This window comes from Prosopis cineraria, unplaced genomic scaffold (assembly GCF_029017545.1).
Source record: "Prosopis cineraria cultivar Desert tree isolate PC_DT_omini unplaced genomic scaffold, ASM2901754v1 PC8, whole genome shotgun sequence".
Taxonomy (NCBI): Eukaryota; Viridiplantae; Streptophyta; class Magnoliopsida; order Fabales; family Fabaceae; genus Prosopis; species Prosopis cineraria.
Window position 1 is genome coordinate 24289647 of NW_026555339.1, and position 20476 is coordinate 24310122.

The 20476-nt window shown below is 36.2% G+C and overlaps 1 protein-coding gene across 1 annotated transcript; it reads right to left on the reverse strand.

Annotated features, from left to right (window-relative positions):
* Nucleotides 1-1601: 1601 nt before the first annotated feature.
* LOC129318566 (long chain acyl-CoA synthetase 8-like) lies at nucleotides 1602-20020 on the reverse strand. The gene is made up of 10 exons (XM_054963409.1): nucleotides 19949-20020; nucleotides 19565-19834; nucleotides 16706-16775; nucleotides 16478-16593; nucleotides 16134-16363; nucleotides 4646-4763; nucleotides 4271-4402; nucleotides 4027-4161; nucleotides 3725-3931; nucleotides 1602-2108 (listed from the first exon to the last, which is right to left on the reverse strand). Exons 2-10 carry the CDS (start codon nucleotides 19763-19765, stop codon nucleotides 1944-1946), a joined length of 1374 nt encoding a protein of 457 aa, XP_054819384.1. The 5' UTR covers nucleotides 19766-19834; nucleotides 19949-20020; the 3' UTR covers nucleotides 1602-1943.
* Nucleotides 20021-20476: the final 456 nt, after the last annotated feature.

Here is a 20476-nt window from a genome sequence, read left to right on the forward strand (position 1 = left end):
AGATGTATCATGGCAAGGAACCTTGCATTTTAATAGCTTTAGTTCTGAAGGTCTGATCCAGAAATTTCGTTCTCTAACATGCCTCCTCATGTGTATCATTTGGGATAAAATGTGAGCAAAGCAAAGGCCCACCATTACTATTGTGAATCCATGTTTACCCATTTCAGTATTAAGGCCCACAGTTTGATTTTCTGTTACTGCCTTTTTTCCTTTAGTGGGAAATCTTGGGATTTCCAAAAGCATGTATTTGATCTTTGTTTTAGGCATGAATGCTTCTACAAGTTTATGCTATTTATAGTTAATTAGTTCTTTCTTGTTCCTTATTTAGTTCTACAATATACTTTGATAAAGGTACATCTTTTTCTTGATATTTCTTCCATATGACTAAGCAGATTATGTCAGTGAAGGCAGTATCATTAATATTCGCATGGTGCACAGAAATAAAAAGGGATTCTTCTCTTGGCTATGCTTTCACTTTTATATGGCAATTCTTCTGGAGGACTACTAAATTTCCACCTTCATGTTTAGAGGTATCTGCTTGAAATGCTTTATCAACTATAAATGCAATGCATATTTTGTGATGATTGAAATTTATGGTGGTGTGGTTTTTATTACCGAAATGAATGTTGTTATTTGTAAAGTGGATTGAAGCAGAAATTTGTTTGACAGCATATGAAGCATTAGTTTTTGTTTTGAGAGTACTAGCATCTACATACTTTTCTCAATTTTTGTTTCTCATCATGGGAAAAGAGAAATTGTTTTTGGAGACTGAAGGGAGGCCTTAGTTAGATTCTATGCTTTTATCTTTTATTCAAAATATTAACAATCTCCTAGGAGTAGGATTTTTGGCAAGAACTCGAAGAGCTGTTTTGTTGGATTGGAAGGTACTAATCTCTCTCTATCTTTACTGACAATACAGCTTAGCATTTTGAGATTGGGGTTCCTAATCACTTAAATAGAATCATGTCTTGGTTTGTTTTTCTTTTTGGTTTCACTGGTTCAATTCTTCTAGTCAATCATTTCTTTTGTGATCAACCATGTTCATAATGATAATTTGCATTAATTTTTTTTGGGATTCTAATTAATGTGACATATGCTTTTTCTCGTCCAGTAATAAGTTGAAAGATTGTAACAATTTCATTGCTGAAACAGTGGATGTGTATTTGGGACGTCCTGGTCCCGTCCTAACTCCTTGGTGATGGGACGGGATGGGAGACCAATTTTGAGTCTCGATCATTTTTCGAGATGGGAGTGTTCTAATCCCATCCCGTGAACACTTCTAGGTAACTTTACAAATAAGCAAATACCATATAAAAGAAAATGTTAGATAAAAGACTAAGATACACAAAAATATGAAAATGCTAAATAATAAATTAGTTTTTAAGCATTGTAACCCAAGATAAAATAATTTTTGCTTTTTATGAAATCTCTCAATAATAAATCACTTTTTCATAGAACCTTTAAACAATCATAAAATCATTTTTTAAGCATAAACTATTTGTCCCTTAAAATTCTATCATCCTCATCCCTTTGGACACACATGTACTTCATCAAATAATATACAACCTAGATTTAATATATTAAAAAGGGAAAGGCTGAGATATTACAATCATTATGACATAAATAGTGTAAATAAGTGATTATGGAGCATCAAAGGTTGTGAGGTTGATAAATTATAAAACAAAATCAAACATCATATTAAAGGGCAAGGGGCAAAGTGCATGATTATCTATGAACTTATTTTTTTGGTGCATCTGTGGCCAAATTGTAAAACTGCAGATTCACATAACCGTTCAATCTCATAGACTTTTAATGGTCTGGTCACAGAAACATCAAAAAAATAACTTCATAAATACTTGTGCACTTTTCTTCACTTTAGGGTATTGGATGCTTCTGATGACTTCTTACCCCTTTACCCTATATTATGCATACAAATAAAGCATTCAGGAATACAACTTTTGAAGCTCATTTTTGAATTTGGCTTTCAGCTGTTCTCTCTTTATCTTGAGCGCGGCAGTGACTAACCCAGATTCAGGCGTCCATGGATCTGGCAGTAGCTTAAATTTCGCCGGAATCTCAGTTTTGCCCAGTTTTGCAGCTTTTGCGGCCTGAGAAGAATTAAAATGAAAGAAGTCAGTCGATGTCAAGAATATAAAAACATTACTTATATAAGTAGTAATTCTCCAAAGCTGAAGGCGCATAACTTCAAATGGAAACAAGGCCTTATTACAGCAGGAGCACATATCAACTAGGCTTATCATCAAGAAGAGAATCAGGCTTTGTTCCCCCTTGAAGGCTTGGTTTGGATGGAGAAAAAAGTGAGAAAAACTAGGGAGAGAAGAAAACTAGGAGGAGAAATTCCCAACAATTTTTTTTATACCATTTTTAGAAGTTTACTGTCCTAGTTTTTCTTCCTTTATTTTTCTCATGAAAGGGAAAGGGGGGAGGGGGGGACTAAAGAAATAACACATCATCTGTCTTAAACAGCTTATACAAAGTCATTAGTTCCATTTTACAGAGTTCGGAAGAACACTACCTTCTAAGTACATCTACAAACCCGTATCACACATCAACCAGGAGACTAAAAGAAATAACACATCATCTGTCTTTTCCTCTTGGTCTTATAGTAGTGCTATTTTTTTTTTCTCAACTGGACTCTTCTCCTCGAATCTTGTCAGGTGTTAAAACACTCTTTATTCTTTCTTTTTGTATCATTTCGCTTTTTATTAATTTATATTTGATTCACTTCCCAAAAAAAGGGGTATTCCTCTTTGACACAGAAATTAGACTTCGCATATGTAGAAATACTCATCATGCAAATTTAATCAATATAATTCCAGAGTCCTAGAACGTGGCCTGCCCAAGACAATATTCGTTCAACATCAGGTATTTTCTTCCCAGCATGAATGTGTGTGGTGCAGTGGTAGAAAGAATTTTGGGGGGGGAGGGGGGAGGAAGAGAAGAGACAAGAGAGAGATAGAACTGAGTAATACTTCTGAGTCTTAGATTACATTTGATTTACAAGCCCCCATTTTTTTTCTTTTTATGTAGTTGCTGAGACACTAACTCCCTTAACGGTTACTACCTAATAACTCCCCTTCCCTTGTTTAGTTGATAAAAAAATAAAGAGGAGGGAAGGAGAGCTCTTGTGTGCTTTACAAATTGAAGGGAGGGGAAGGGGAGAATTATGTTTGACTAAATTGGCCCAAGTCATTTAAAAATTCTAAACTACTTATTATATTAAAAAAATTAAGTCTTTTTTCCCCTCTTTCTTATAATAAAATAAGTTTTATTACCTAATTAAATTTAATTGATAATTCATTTATGTATAAAATTTCAATATTTTATTGGAATCAAAAGACAAAACCACTTCCCTTAAAAATAAAAATATATATGGAACTATCTCGTTCTAAAGTTGTAAAAAATAAAATTGGGAACTTAGGAGAGGAAATATATCCCGACGCACAAGACCTTCATCAGCTGAATTATAACATTTATTCATTGGTCCAACATTTTTTCAACTAAATTTCAATATATTTTTTCATTAAATATACATTGATAAATTACAATATTAACATATTTTCATTAATATATTCCCTCCCCTCCCCTCCCCTCAAATTAAATCAATCTCCTCCTGTGAACCAAACACACCCAAAGGTATCCAGGAATCGTAGTTAAGAAGTGTCATGTACATTCTGCAAATAATTGATTCATATTAACTAACCTTGGAAAGGGACTGCTGAACCTCAGAGACAGTTTCAGGATCATCACACAGCTCAGAAAAATCTGTGCACGAAACACCAGCTTTGTGGGCCCATTTCTCCAAAGTATGACGTGAAGGAACAATGAGAGCCACACAATAGTCGCGGAAGGGATCTGCATAAACCATAATACTATCCACGTAACGACATGTCGACAGTGCTGCCTCAACCTGCAATGAAGTTGGAACAGAACACAAAAAAAGATCCATATTAATTTTCTATAAGCCTTGTGCAAGTAGTTCATCAAGAATGATAAGTTAGTCACCTTCCCAAGAGAGATATATTCTCCATGTTGAAGTTTGACAATATCCTTTTTTCTATCGATAATGTCAAGACACCCATCAGGATGCAACCTTCCGATATCACCAGTATAAAACCAGCGCATTCCTTTCTCATCAACCTGTACCAAGTTCACAATAGTAAGTGCTTCTTATAAGATGCAGGATAAGATTCAAGAATATTTCAAGACAAATCTCAGACATACTTACAGCCTAGGTTTTGGAATTTACCTTAAACACCTCATTAGTTTTTTCAGGACTCTTGAAGTAGCCAGTTGTCACACTAAACCCCCCAATTACAACCTCTCCCCGTGGCATTGGTTTATCTGATGTCATATATCCACCTTCATCCCAAGAAACAAGCTACATATCCAGAAATAAGAACTGGGTCAATTATTTCCCCATTAACAGTTGAAGAGCAGCCAGTTATACGTTCCAGTACGATTTAGAAATATGTAATTTATAAATTTCTGACATGGTATAAAATACTAAACTTGGCATTAAATATCTTTTATCATGATTACAGCCCAAAAAAATAACCTTGGAAAATAAGTATGGTTTTGATGCTAAATTAAATCATCATTAAGAATGAGATATATGGACTACCTTAATAAAGCCACAAGGAAGAGGACGACCAATACGTCCAACGATGTTGTCATCAAACTCAGAGAAGGCAGCCCCAGCAAATGTTTCTGTCAAGCCGTATGCTTGACCAATGGGAGCTCTGTTGAGAGATAACGATAGAAAACTTCATTTGGATAATAGACGCACAAATATAACCATACAAGCATAACAGTATATAATTAATGAAAGGTAATTCAGCATAGAATTAAAGCAGAGATTGTAAGCTATCATTGCAGTTAAAAGTAAATTAGGTAAATGTACACTATTAATATTCGCACATCTAACAACCCCTAGAATAAGCCTAAGGTGAAATTGATATGTAAATAATATATATAGCAAGAGTTAATTAGCACTTGGTAGTTCTGACAGTTAAGGGACTAATATATAAATAAGAGGCTTAGACCTAGATGTATGCCCTGGTGTTATCAATAAAACATCAAAGCACTATTCAATTCTCCTCTGTTTATCTTCTATTGACCCCTATCTCTCTCTTTCTTCCTCTCTTTTTATCATTTCAGTGGTATCCAGAGCCTCTTTCCTCACCTTGAATGCCTGAAACACATTCACAAGCTGCGCAAAGAAGAACGGCATATCAAAATGATGAGAGGTTTCATACCCTGGAGAATATATTCCAAGCCCTCACCACCTAGGTTGCCCAACTCATTAGAAGCTTTGATGAGTCTCGCAATGGTGGAGGCTCTCCATTTGACAGCAGCGACAGCAGCCATCATTGGCCTAGAACTAAACAATGTGATTGTCTACCACCTACACATTTTACCAAGATGGACTTTCCAAGATTATAGAAAGCAGATGTTCTTGGATGGCTTCTAAATTGTGAAAGATATTTTCATTTGGATGAAACACTAAAAGCTAGGAAAATCACCATGGCTAGTATTCATCTGGACAAGAAGGCATTCTAGTGGCATCAATCATTTAAGCACTCATCAGCAGGCCAGCAAATCCTTCATATGACTCAGACAATTATGTTGAAGCAATTCAAGCAAGACTCGGACCTTCATATGAAGCCTTGATGGAGGATCTCATGCATTTGCAATAGACAAGAAGTTTAGGGGTGTTTAAAGATGCATTCAGTGAGATCATATGCATTGCAAGCTTAATCTTGTTCAGTCCTATCTAGTAGGCTAGCAGGAAGATTCGCTAGGCCTAATTGAATCTTGATGCCCAATACACTTCAAGGTGCAAAAAGTTGACCTGCCTCCAAGAAATTAACCTCTAGAAGGCATTTGATGCATTCACATGGAGAAAAACATTGTTTGGTATTGTTAGGGGTTCTGGGTGTCATTGCAGCCTTCTATTCTAAAACATGGGTAATGACCAAGAAGGGGAGTTCCTGTGGTGAATCCTAACAATTCAAAACAAATTCGTCCAAAACACCTTCAGGGGCACCCATGGCTTTGTCTGCAATATCAAACCTAGGAAGCTCATCTTTTTCATCGTCCAAACAACAAACCTTTGGTTTGATAATCTCCAAGACGATGAGCCCAAAGAAGATGCAAACATAGAGACCGGAATCTTCATTTTTATTGCCATCAAAAGTATTCAAGAGGCCATAATTTCCCTCAGTGAAGGAAAATGCAGTTACAAATTATAGAAATTGATAAAACCTCTGAAGAACACATTCAAGAACCTTATGATAAGAATGAAGATGATGAAGACTCCCTTGGATGTCTCCATGTTTCAATTCATGCTATAGAAGGGGAGGTGGGAACAAATTCAATGAGGCTGCAAGTACATGTGGGTAGGAAGCCAGCTCAAATTCTGATTGACAATGGAATCATCCTTGACTTCCTAGATTATGATTTAACCAAGAAACTTGGATGAAATGGGGAAGATGACTGGGCAAATGCAGTGGTTGCTGGAGCAAGAAGATTGAAGGTCTATGGTGTTTGGAAAGAATTCAAATGGTGGATGTAAGGAGAGGAGTTCTCCATAGATTTAAGAGTCATGAATATAAAATCGACATTTTTTTGGGGTTGGAAATGGCTCAAAAGTCTTTGTTATGCTTTTTAGGATTATGATTCTTAAAAATGTATTTATAGAATAATGGAAGAATGTGTTTTGCAAGCACAACCTCAAATGGAATGGCACCTGTAGCAAAATACATGTGAAAATCTTATTTTACTATATGCATTTATTGTAAGCCTTACAAATTGACAAGATTAGTGATGAGGAAGACCTTGGCAAGGCTGTGGATGCGGGAAGATACCAACAGATGGTGGGGAAGTTAATCCACCTCTCTCACACTTGACCAGATATTGCTTTCACAGTAAGTATGGTTATTCAGCGCTCTCGTGATCCAAGGCAAAACACTTAAGTCTACAGAATTCTTAGACACCTTAAAGGATCTTTGAGATGTGGCCTCTTGTTCAAGAAGTCTAACACATGAAATGTGGAAATTTTTATAGATGCAGATTGGGCAAGTGACTAGGATGACAAAATCCAAATTTAGATATTGTATGTATGTTTGGGGCAATCTTGTCACTTGGCGAAGTAAGAAGTAGAGTGTAGTTGCAAAAAGCAGTGCAAAAGCCGAGTTAAGAGCAGTAGCACTTGGGATTTGTGATGGTATATGGCTTAAGCGAGTACTTGATGAATTGAAGAAAAGTGTAAATTTGCCAATCAAACTTTGTTCAGACAGTATGGTAGCCACTAACATATCACATAATTCGGTTCAACATCATAGAACTAAGCATGTTGAGATTGGTAGGCATTTTATAAGAGAAAAGATAGACAATGGGATAATTCGACTAGTCTATATTCCTTTAGGAGAACAAATCACAAACATCTTTACAAAAGGAGTAGCTCAAGACAAATTTGACTAGTTTGTGGCAAGTTGGACATGATTAACATCCATGATCCAAATTGAGGGAGAGTGTGAAAATCCCAATTTATTATATACATTTATTGTAAATATTATAGGATCAGATCTTATTCTTTATTCTTTATTCCTTGTTTAATTTCTCCCTGATTTTCAGTCCTCACAATTATTAGGGCTGGATGTATTTTTGCTTATTTTCCCCTCTTGGGAGGAAAAATATATCGAAGCATTATTCCCAATTCTCCTACAATTCAACGCCATCAAAGTTCCACTAGTAACCAACCTAGACTGGCCTTTATATCAAATGAATGTGAAAAATGCATTCTTGCATAGTGATTTAGAAGAAGAGGTTTATATGGAGATACCTCTTCCTTTTCGAACCAAGACCAAGAATAAAGCCCATAAGCTTCTAAGCCTTACAAATCTCTAAAGGGTTTGGAACAGTCTCTTAGAGCATGGTTTGGACACTTCACTACAATTGTGTAGGAGAATGGATACAAACAGTGCCAGTCAGATCATACTTTGTGCATTAAGCATAGAAGAGAAAAGAGGAATTGTTTATATTGATGATATTATCAATCACTGGTGACGCATAGAGATTCAGCAAATGAAAGGTCAACTAGCATCAGAATTCGAAGTGAAAGATCTTAGAAACTTGAGGTATTTTCTTGGCTTGGAAGTTGCTAGATAAAATGGCATTTATGTGTCTCAAAATATATACTCTTGATTTCCTACAACAAACAAACATGTTGGGATGTAGACAAGCAGTTACTCCTATTGATCTTAACCTCAAATTAGGTGTACATGAAGATTGTCCACTTGTTGATGAAGAACGATATCAACATCTATTGGGGAAACTGATCTACTTATCCCACACTAGACCAAATATAACCTATCTTGTCAATATGTGTGTAGTCTTCAGGATACTCAATTATTTGAAGTCTTCTCCTGGTAAAGCTTTATTCTTCAAAATGGAAGTTGTAGTTTCAAGTAGTGCAGAAGTTGAACTTCAAGCTCTTGCACATGGTATATGTGAAGGTCTTTGACTGGAAAGAGTGTTCAAGGAGTTGAAGATCCATTATGAAGAGCCTATGAAATTTTTATGAGACAATCAAGCTATTGGTATTGTGAAGAATCCAATTCATCGTGTTGGACCAAATATGTTGAAATTGATCATCACTTCATTAAAGAGAAAATTGACAACAAGCAAGTTGAAGTAAGGTACACGCCTATAAGGATACAAATTGTAGATATCCCTTACCAAGTCCCTGGCAAAGCCCAAGTTTGAAAGCTTAATGAGCAAGTTGAGAATGATTGACATCTATTCTCTAGCATAAAGGAGAGCACTAGAAAGAGCCTAGCCCGTACTCTAGTTTATTTCATTTAATCTGAATAATTTTGTCATTATTAGTTTTAATTAGTTAGGATAGATTTTGATATGAATATGATTTTATCTTAATAACTTGTAACCTAGAAGCTCCCTATATATGCACTATTTGCCTAATGGATTGAAGCAGAGCATTATTTTTCTCCGCCGATTATATATATATATATATATATATATATATAAAAGCATAGTAAGATGGGATAGATCAACAATACCTAATTCCATTCCTCATATATCATAAATTAAAATAATTCTACTCTCAATTAAAATCCCTATTTTCTATATTTATCGACAATTTCCAGTCTACAAATAACAGTATATTTTCTAATACATTTTCATTTTTCATTATTTTGTCCCATGATTGGAGAAAACTTGACATAAACTTTTAAAGTGGGGAAGCTATAGGACAATCCACCTTGAAGCATTAGGTAAGATGAATGCCACCACTCTAAGACATGGTACAAAATAATGAATTCGACCGAGCTGAGGAGGAATTGGTGTAGTTAAATCTGAATGTAGAATTCTATAAGTCAAACTTCAAAATGTTCAAGATAATCATAATCTTCATTCTATATATTTAAATCAAACTATGTGGGCAAATATATATAGTTACTATTATCATTAATATCCAATGGGCCCGCAATGATAATATCAAACTCTATTGTGAAATTTTCCTAACTGTACTCAAATCTTGTTGAAGACACTCATATTCACCCTTCACCTATTCTTGAAATTTTTCTAGTGTCCTGCGTGCATAGTTAATGGCACTTAAAACATCATCAGATTGGTGTGTAGCTCTACCAAGCCTAAATTAAAAGCTAGGACTAGGAACCTATGTATTTTCAACAACAAATGCAGGACTGGGAAAGGCCAAACCTTGCTCTAATAACAAATTAATATAGGAACAGCATTAATAACAACAAAAATGGGGAAGAAAGAGAAGAAATAAAGGGGAGGAGAGAAGAGAGCAAAGGAGATGTAGAAGAACAGCACTTTTATTACTAATAACGAACCAAAACTCTCAAACCTAACTGATAAGGAAAATGCAAAATAATAGGAAAATGCCAAATGCGAGATAATAAAAGGAAATCCTAACAAAATATCATGATCCTGACAAGATTAAATTTATAAAATCCTAACAATTAAAATAAAATATAATAAGGCACATATGAGATAATTCATTTAAATCCTACTTCATTAATTCTTGATTAAAATAATACTCATCATGTTTATAATAATATTTTGGATTAAGGTACAATTTTGTCTCTAAACTATTTGCAAAGGAACAATATTACCCCTAAACTATTCAACGTAGCAATGTAGTCCATAAATTAATTAAACTAGAGCAATGTGGCCCTACTGTTTAAAATCCAAACGTTTGACTGTTAAGTTGGTGAGAGAGTAAAAAGTTTGACCAATGAAGGCCACTGATTGTGAGTGCCACACCTGTTGGAGTAGAACCATCAACGGTGACATCAGCAGCCATGAGAACCTCATTGATTTCTCCCTTAACAACGTCGTATAGTTGAAAGTCTTAGACTTTCTCAATTCCTTCTTAGCCCAAGACACTAGATCAATGTCGTCGTGATAATCGTCGTCTTCATCTTCCCCTGCTTTACCATCTCCAATGCTTAACAATGGCTTTGCTTTCCTGATCATCATTGTCCAAGTGTCACTCTTCTTAAGCATCGACGTCACCATCCTACCCTTCCCCTCCACGATTGCCCTCCACGTCTCATCAAGCGAGTCATCAAAATCCAGCAAGAATTCATTGCTCACGTTCTTTGCTGATGATGCATCAACTGGAGATAAAATAGAATCTTTAACCTCTATTTCTTCATCGTTGTTGAATCCTTTTTCTTCTTTCGGCTCATTGGTCTGGAATTTTGGCATGGATTGGTGTGTAGTAGTATCTGAAACATTGTGTTCTATAATGGCGGCGGAGATCATTGTGTGCTTGGGATCATTGGGTGGAGAATCAAATAAGGGAAAGCTTTTGTGTTGGAAGTTGGAGGAAGCAACAATAGTGATGATGATGAAGTTGACGGTGACGGTAACGAACGGCAGTAAGAGCAAGGTTCTCTGATGGAACCCTCTACGCTATTAAGCTTAAAAACAAGCAAAGCCAGAAAATACACTATAAATGTAATTAAAAATTACTATTGCTGAATAATAAAGTGGGATTACAAGCAAAATAAAGATTGAAACTACACTCAGATGGCAATTACAGAGCATGAAACAACATAAACTACACCCTCTGAGCAGTAATACAAACACAAGCCTCTCACAAATACAAACTGAAGTAGAAAGATAAAATGATGAAGAAAAGATTATCTTCTCCACCCCTAATCTGACATTTGAGAGGCTAGAACTCTCCTCACTTGACCACAATTCTCCAAAAGTCCCCCCTCCTCCCTCAACACAAAGGTACATATTTAAAGAGTCAAAAAGTAGTCATTACCCTTACTGACACTACTCATATCCTAGGTTACACCTAACTTGACTTTTCTTTTATCATTTGAATCTTACAGATATAAACCTTCAAATAAACCTCTTGACCACTGGTCTCAGTCTTCTTTAAATCACCTGCTTTCCTAGATTGTCTACCATTAAGCCTTAGGAAATGACAAGCGAATCTTTTGGGAATCACCAGCTCTATCATTACCCTCCCTTTAAAGCTTCACCTTGTCCTCAAGGTGAGAATTAGGAGTAAGTATTGGCAGATTCCTCCCCAAACAGCTCAACTTCTCTCGTGTTCTTGAAGAATCTCTAGCCAAGGGTATATCTGATTGCTGCTGTTGTGAAACCACACTTGCTGAGATCTCCTCATTACAAGGTTTCTCGATACAACTAGATTCACATGGGCTGTGAGATCTAGCCAAGGGTATATCTAGGTTCCCTAGAGCAAGAAAAGCCATGCCAGAATTTGGATTGCCAAGAACTGTGATATCATTAATGTTGCAGCACTTCACCCTATTTGTTTCACTAGTTGCCTTTGTTGTAGCAAGCTGCAGAACGCTTGAAGAAGGTACTGTATGACCCAAGTATATTCTTTTTATAGTTCCTTCACTCCCTTTCTCTTCAACGAGAGAGTAATGTTCAGCTTCATGTTTAAACGCTAAAGCTGAAATGCAACTTTTGCTTGGGTAACTTTCACCTTCTTTGTTACCTCCATCCTAAAGGAAAAGAATCACAAGCTGCCAAACGAAAGGGTGCTGCAGATCTGGGAATTGTATAGTCTCATAAGTAGGGGAGCAAACCCTAAATATTGAGATCAAGGATTCATTCCTTAGAAAACTTTCTCGCCCTTGAAATACCCTTGCTGCTACGATTCTTATTTTTGTTGGAATAGTGACAGCATCTAAACGAGGTGGTATATAAATAGCACTTTGAAACGAAGCCACCTTTTCTTTCTCTAGTATTTCTCCTTTGTCTTCTTTATTTTCAGCCAGTAACTGCAATTGTAGAAGCTTAATCACCAAGTTCTGGTCTATACTTCTTGGCCAAAACAGTCTTCTAGTGCCCATAGTTGCCTCCATCTCACTCCTCGTTGCTTAATTGGCATTACTTATGAGAGAAAATAGTACAACCCCCTGTTCCTCACTACCCTCGAGTGCGAACCCACTCTTACTCTCACTAGACGATGCAATTCAAGTGGATGGAAACCATCATGGAATTTTACTAGACAAGAAAATCGGGTAACCAAAGTTTGAAACATAAAAAATGCACTTGTCTTACCTGCATCCTTACAAGCTCTGGTTAACACAAACTAAATTCGTTTGCTAACCCAAAATATAACTTCAGCTAGAACAAAATACTTCAATTGAATAATGATATGCATGTTCACCTGGAGCCTCTTTAGTGCTTCAAAGTGCTTAAATAAAAAAGCCCAGTAGTAAATCCCAAACATCTTATACTTGGACAGAATAGAAGGTGCTCCTAGCTTGCTTACTGTTTCTTTTCTTTTAAGTGAAATTTGCAAGGGTTTATGCTCTCTCCGATATGTGTCTTCAAAAATCTCAATAACCCAGAAATTTTCTCTAGACAAACTGGAACCCTTGAGCAGATATGTGAGACATGTAGAAACTGTGGGGCTCGGCACCCAATCATGATAAAGAACAACCTTATATCCACTATTTCTTGCTGTGTCAACATTGAAGAGGCGAGATAACTCCTCTGGATGGGTCGACGTTGTTGAGAATGAAGACTCTCTCCCCACCCTCTGACGGTGCGTTCTAGCGAGTAGGTTAGTAAAGGTATCTCTAACGTTAAAAAATTGAATGGGCACTGGGGCCTTACTTATGTTAACAGGCCCATCAATTTTTATTTTGTCATCAAATTAAGGATTTCTTTCCCAACTAAGGTGCGTTTGGGCCTCATTTATGTTGCAAACAGGCCCTTCATATTTTATTTTCTCATTAGATTTAGGGCTTCTTCCCCAACTAATTCATTTGACTTGATCCACCAGCTAATAGTGCTTCAATTCCCTACCATCAGTGTCTTTACTGTCTTGCCCTTCCTCATTCACCTTCAAAGGCCTACCCACTTGACTTTGGCTCTTTGGCTGTACCATGGTTCTCTATCCAGCATTGCGTTTCTTAAGCACTTTTCTATGTGCTACAAGCTTCATCTTCAGATTTAGTTCTTCTGCAGCAATATCCCTTTTTTGAACTTCTCTGGGACAGTTTGACACTAATTTGACAACATTTAGGACTCGAGCAACTTCATGTTCCATAGTTTATTTCGAGTTCCCACCAAAAGCTTCTTCAAGCTTCTTTTCTTGTGAAAAAGGTGACAGCTTTAATCATAGTTCAGTAGTAGGCTCTTTCTCTTGCCCTTCTACTTCAACCTCTGATTTCTTCTCGGTTTCATCATGCATCTTCTCTTTGTTCTCTTAACTCTTCCCTTTCATCTCTGATAGCTTATTTCATTCCATTCCTTTTGTATTTCTTCCATTTTTTTCGCCACATCTGTCAACATCTCTTTCATCTTGGCTACTGCCATTGCAATTTCTACATTTAAGTTTGCCATACTATTTTTCATATCCCTGAGATCGACGTGCTCTAATAGCAATTGATGGAACCTTTTACTCTATTAAGCTTAACAACAACAACAACAACAAGCCTTTATCCTACTAGGTGGGGTCGGCTATATGGATTGCAAGACGCCATTGTGCTCTATCATTTATCAAGCTTTTAAGAATATTATTAATTAAGAGATTGCGTTCAACAACTTCTAAGAGTGTTCTCTTAGGCCTTCCTTTACCTCTCTTAATCGAACTCAAAGTTATATGTTCCACTCTTCTCACTGGTGCCTCCCTTGATCTTCTTTGTACATGCCCAAACCATCTCAACCGATTTTCTACCATTTTTTCCTCAATAGGTGCTATCCTCACTTTTTCGCGTACGTGCTCATTTCGAATTTTATCTTTACGTGTATGTCCACACATCCATCGTAACATTCTCATCTCTGCTACTCCAACTTTATGCTCTTGCTGTCCCGTTAGAGCCCAGCATTCACTACTATATAACATTGCCGGTCTGATAGCAGTGCGATAAAACTTTCCTTTAAGTTTATTAAGCACCTTACGGTCATAAATAACTCCTTTAGCTTTTCTCCAATTAAACCACCCAGCTTGAATTCTATGTGAAATATTTCCACTGATTTCACCATCATTTTGAATAATGGCTCCCAAATATCTAAACTTTTTCACTTGAGGTATAATTTGATCTCTCAATTTCACTTCCAAATTATTGTCGAATAGTCCTTTACCAAATTTACAGTATAAATATTCCGTCTTACTTCTACTCAGACGAAAACCTTTCGACTCTAATGTCCTCCTCCATAACTCAAGTTTGCAATTAACCTCTTTTCTTGTCTCTGCTATAAGAACTATATCATTTGCGAAGAGCATACATTTCAGAATTTTCTCTTGAATATGTTCCGTCAAAACATTTAAGATCAAGTTGAACAAATAAGGACTCAGAGATCAAGTTGAATAATTTACTCTATTAAGCTTAAAAACAAGCAAAATCAGAAAATACATTGTAAATGTAACTAAAAATTACTATTGCTGAATAATAGAGTGGGATTACAAGCAAAATAAAGACTGAAACTACACTCAGATGGCAATTACAGAGCATGAAACAACATAAACTACACCCTCTAACCAACAACACAAACACAAGACTGTCACAAATACAAACTGAAGTAGAAAGATAAAATGATGAAGAAAAGATTATCTTCTCCATCCCTAATCTGACATTCAAGAGGCCAGAACTCTCCTCACTTGACCACAATTCTCTAAAAGTCCCCCCTCCTCCCTCAGCACGAAAGTACATATTTAAAGAGTCAAAAAGTAGTCATTACCCCTACTGACACCACTCATCCTAGGCTACACCTAACCTTTCTTTTATCATTTGAATCTTAGTTATAAACCTTCAAATAAACCTCTTGACCACTGGTCCCAGTCTTCTCTAAATCACCTGCTTTCCTAGATTATCTACCGTAAGCCTTAGGAAATGACAGGCAAATCTTTTGGGAATCACCAGCTCTATCATTCTCGCAGAGACCCAAAGATGAGGAAAATGGAGATGATGAGGTTAAACACAAAAACACAAAGACGAGGTTAAAATGGGACCCACTTGTTTCAGATAATACAAATTTTTGGGTTTTAAGCGGTGGGGGCAACATTGCACTAGCCTTTAGTTTAATTAATTTAGGAGCTACATTGCTATATTGAATAATTTAAGGGCAATGTTGCTCTTCCATGAATAGTTTAGAAGCAAAATTATATCTTAACCCTAATATTTTCTTTATTTACCTATATTTTCTAACTTACAATGAAATAATAATAATATTTTCTTTATTTACCTATATTTGCAAATCTATTTTCATCCTTTGTTAGCAAGTCACAATTACCTGCCACATTGTGATCTGTTAATTGACCTATCAATTGTTGTGGTATAAGTGTTACAACCAAGTAAAAGAATTATCTCCTGATATGAGCATAGCAATATCCTTAGATTGTCCTCTAGTTTTTTACCCCTTAAAATTGCTTTTATATAGAGATCCATGTCCATTATTCACAAATCATGCCCCAATGTTTAGTATAAATAAAATGAAAAGATCAAATCAAGGAAAAGACAGCGACACGCATTAGATGTTCGAACACAGAAAGATGATGTGCATTCCTTACGAGTAGGAGGGAGAACATACAAAGGAAAAAAAATTAAAGCCATTACCCCATGCAGATATGAATAAACTGCTGTGTATCTGCGGATAGAGGGGCTCCACCACAAGTAATCATCCGGATTTCACCCCCAAGCAAGATGCGAATATTTTTGAAGACAATGATGTCCCACAACAGTTTCTCCAATCCCCAAGCTCCCAGCCAGCTTCCTTTTAAAGCATCAAGTCGACGCTTGTAAGCAATCAAAAAAAGATTCTTCACAAGCCCTCCTTTTTCCTCAACCTTAAGTACATCATCGTAGAGAAGGGAATAATAACTCCATCACTGTTATAACAAAGCTATGAATATGAAGTGGGAAAAAAAAAGGCTATCAAACAGTGACTATCGAATTAAAACCTTTTTCAGAACTCCATCTCGGATACGATTAAGAATAGCTGGTACTGCAATCAAAAGGGTGGGCTTCAACACAGTCGCATCTCCTTTGGTTCCTTTCTTAATTTTACTAGATGTATCTGTCAAAGTCAAAGGAGAGCTGTAACCAATAGCAACACCTGCAGCTAGCATAACAGACTGGACAAACATAATAATTTAGAAACAAGATTGCCATGTACACATCTTTTGTACCTAGATTTGGAATTATTGGTATAACAGCTGCTGTAGTAGCAACAACATTTCCATGAGTAATCATGACTCCCTGCATGGTAACAAACAGTTAAAAAACACGGTATGAAATGAAAACAACTTTTAACACATTAATATCCTGATTTCGATACTCATACACCAGCTCCAACTCCTTGAGAACAAGGATTTTCTCGTAGGGAGGGAATAGGTGAATGTAAGAAACGTTTAGTTGTGTTATTTGTATTTTGTGACTACGCTACTTTTCTATGTGCCATTTTTCCTTGTGACTGTGATACATAAGATATGTAGGAGAGAGAGGCAAACAAACTCAAATTTTCATTATTCAAAAGCCTCTTTACAAACTAAGTCACCCATCTATTTATAACCAATACCCTTGAACCTAATTGACTAACTAATCCTAACTATGGATTACCCCTTAACTAACCCTCTTTATTTATTTATTACATAACGATATCTCCTGCCAAGAGACCCTTGCCCTCAAGGGTCTAGTAAAGCAAAATTTACACCCAACCAAGACCCATTAAGCATCATAATTAATCATCCTCTGTACCACAGCTGAGCAAGCAAATGAAGAAATGAGAAATTATAGCCCATTTGAAAATTTCCTTGTGTTGAAGGCGATGAGCGACTCTCCCTCTGTTCTATAATGTGTTTTTGTACTTTACTTTTATCATTATTATTCCTTACAGCACGGCACATATAGTCTTGACAGTTTAGTATTTATTTTCTAGGTTAGATATATTTTTTAATTAGTCATATATTCCATTAAATATTCTGATTAGCTTTTGATTCAATAAGACCTACCCTAGATTCTAATGTTAGAGAGGCCGGCTTGTTGCCTCCAAGACCCTATTTATTAGGTTACTCAATAAAGCGATTTATCGGACAGAGAAAATGAGTGAACTCCGCTGAATTCTTCATGGCACCAGAGCTAAGCTCTGTGCAACTGTTAACAGCCCAAAACTAGGCCACCCACTTAAGTGACAACACTCACAGCATGCCCACTCCCTCCTGTGCTCATCTCTAGAAACGTGAACAGCTTCAACCATGCTCCAATTTGGTGACATCCATGCTCTGAATTCTAAAAAGGATGGTGACCCAAGTTCGCAATGGGGTCAAAGCAGCAAGTCATCCCAAGCAGCAAGGGCATCTGAACTTTCTTCTCTATGATCACAACAGTCTAACAAAAATCTTGGAGTTAGTAGCTGAAGGATCTCAACAAGATCTTGGAGTAGATTCTAATGGAACTTTCAGTCCTGTTCAGAATTAATCAATTTGAGAATTTTTCTTGCAATTGTTGTGAATAGAGGTTGGACTATTAGATCAGTGAAAATTAACATTGCTTTTCTAAGTGGTGATTTTCAGGAGAATGCCTATGTATGCCAACCTCAAGGGTTTGAAGACAATACTAGAGCTGACCATGTGTGTAGCATGCAAAAAGTTTTATATGGCTTGAAACAGGTCCTTGAGCCTCATATGAGAAAATGTGTTCCTTGCCTAGGGTTTTAAAAATTCCAAGTGTGATCATTCACTCTTCTTACAAACTAAAAAAAATAAAATAAAATCCATGTATAATCATTCATTCTTCTTACAAACTAACACTCAAACATATTTGCTATAGTCTATGAAAATCAAATCAAACCACAAGTGTCAAAAGTTTAGATATCTAAGATTGACAATACAAAATGGCGATGAAATGGAGATGTTATGCATAGAAGGGAGAAAAGCATCAAGAGCTCTTTGTAATTGGAAAGTACCAACTAAACTTAAACAGAAATTTTATCAAATTGTTTATGACACTAGCAATGCTATATGGTTGTAAATGTTGGGCATAAAAGGGACACTAACAGCAAAAAATTAGGATAACAGAGATAAGGATATTATGTTGGATGTGGGGTCATACAAAAAATATGAGATCTATAATGATCACATATGTATGCAAGAGTTGGCATAACATTTATCAAGCAGAAGATGGCATAGAATCATTTAGGGTGACTTGGACATGCATAAAGAGGGCTGTTGGAGGCAACAGTTAGAAGGGTCGAACAAATGGTCTTGTCCCATAAAGAGAGGTAGAGAAAGATCAAAATGAACTATCAAGGAAGTTAACGAACAAAACCTTTTGATGAATAATATATCTAAGGAATTGATAGTTGATGGAAAACAATAACATCATGTGATCTATGCAGTCAACTTCACCTAGTGGGACAAGATATTGTCATTGTTTGAGTCCCCAAATGAAATTAAACCCCAAGATAGGGGGAAAAAGACCAAACAGCAAAGGACATAATTACGTTTTATTTGTGTACTAAATGAAGGCTTTTAAAGCTAAAATTTTACAGTAGTTAGAGGACACGTAGAACTTCTATTTTATTTGATAAGAAAAAAATTGTGTCCTCTTAATTCTTTAAAAAGAATTTTTCAATTTATAGAATTGTTTTTAGAGGATACAGAACTTTGATTCTGGAAACTTATAGCATTTTTTCAGCACGGCAACTATTTCCTCATTTTTTTCCAACATAGGTTATTAAGGAATTACTCAGGAGTATAGACCTTATCTAGAATTTGATGGTTGTCTCAAAAGTAACTTTACATGTCATTTGGTCAATTGCTAGACTCATAATCATACGTAGAAGACCATGTCCATGTAATGATTATTGGAGGCTCTAATTAAGCCTTAATCCTTAGGAATAAAGGCTTAAACAGAAAAGGACTCTTTATTCATAATTTTACCATCAATTCGATCTAGAAACGCAGCTAAACAACCCATGTTACTTCATACCAAGAGAACACAACAGATATTTAATATAGTGTCATTGAAAATCAAATGAAGTTACAAACCTTTGGAAGACCTGTACTACCACTTGTGTACATGACAAGTCCAATATTTTCCTTGGAAGGTAGGCTTGGTGGAACAGGACCTTCTTTCCCAAGTTTCTCAACATCACCAAAAGATGCAATTTTCCATTTGCTCAAATCTCCAAAGGTATCATTATTCAATGAGCCGTCATCTTCAAAGTAAATTACACTCTGGATAAACATTAGTTTTGAGCTTATAGCATCTAACCTCTTCAACTGCTTGGATTCACAGATCAGGGTGGATACTTGAGTCTGTTGACATTCCAAAGCTTCAAATGAGTACTTGCAACACCACTTTTGATCTTATAATGTCGGTTTGAAATACATTTGTTTCCTCTAGTTATATAGTTTTAGCCATTTTCTTACCTCATTAAGTGAGTGGATCAGGGCATCCTCCCCGAGAGAAGCATAAATAGTAACAACTGTTATATTCTGCCTAAAGCAACCCTGCAGTTCAGCCAAACTTAATTAAGATACATGAAAGCAGAGACAATCAATAATTAAGCGAGATGACACAATGAAATGAAGATGAAAGAGCAAACTAACCTGAAGAGCAATGAGCCACTCAGCCCTGGTGTCAGAGAAAATGGCAACATGACTATCTTTGTTATTAGCAAATTTGATAAGCCCAGATGCAAAATTGCACACACGAGCAAATACCTCTTCATAAGTTTGCCATTCATAATCGCCTAAATGAAGTGTCTCAAACTGTCTACCATCATGTGATGGGACTAACTTCTTTTCAATTATCTTTCTTGTCCCAAAATCGTCTTTTGGAGTATTTCATACATGATTGCTCAAATAGATGAGCCATGGTTGTAGCTCCTTCCCAAGGAACTTCAACCAAATTTGTCTTTTGAGCATTACATACGGCACATCCTGGCTCACCACTAA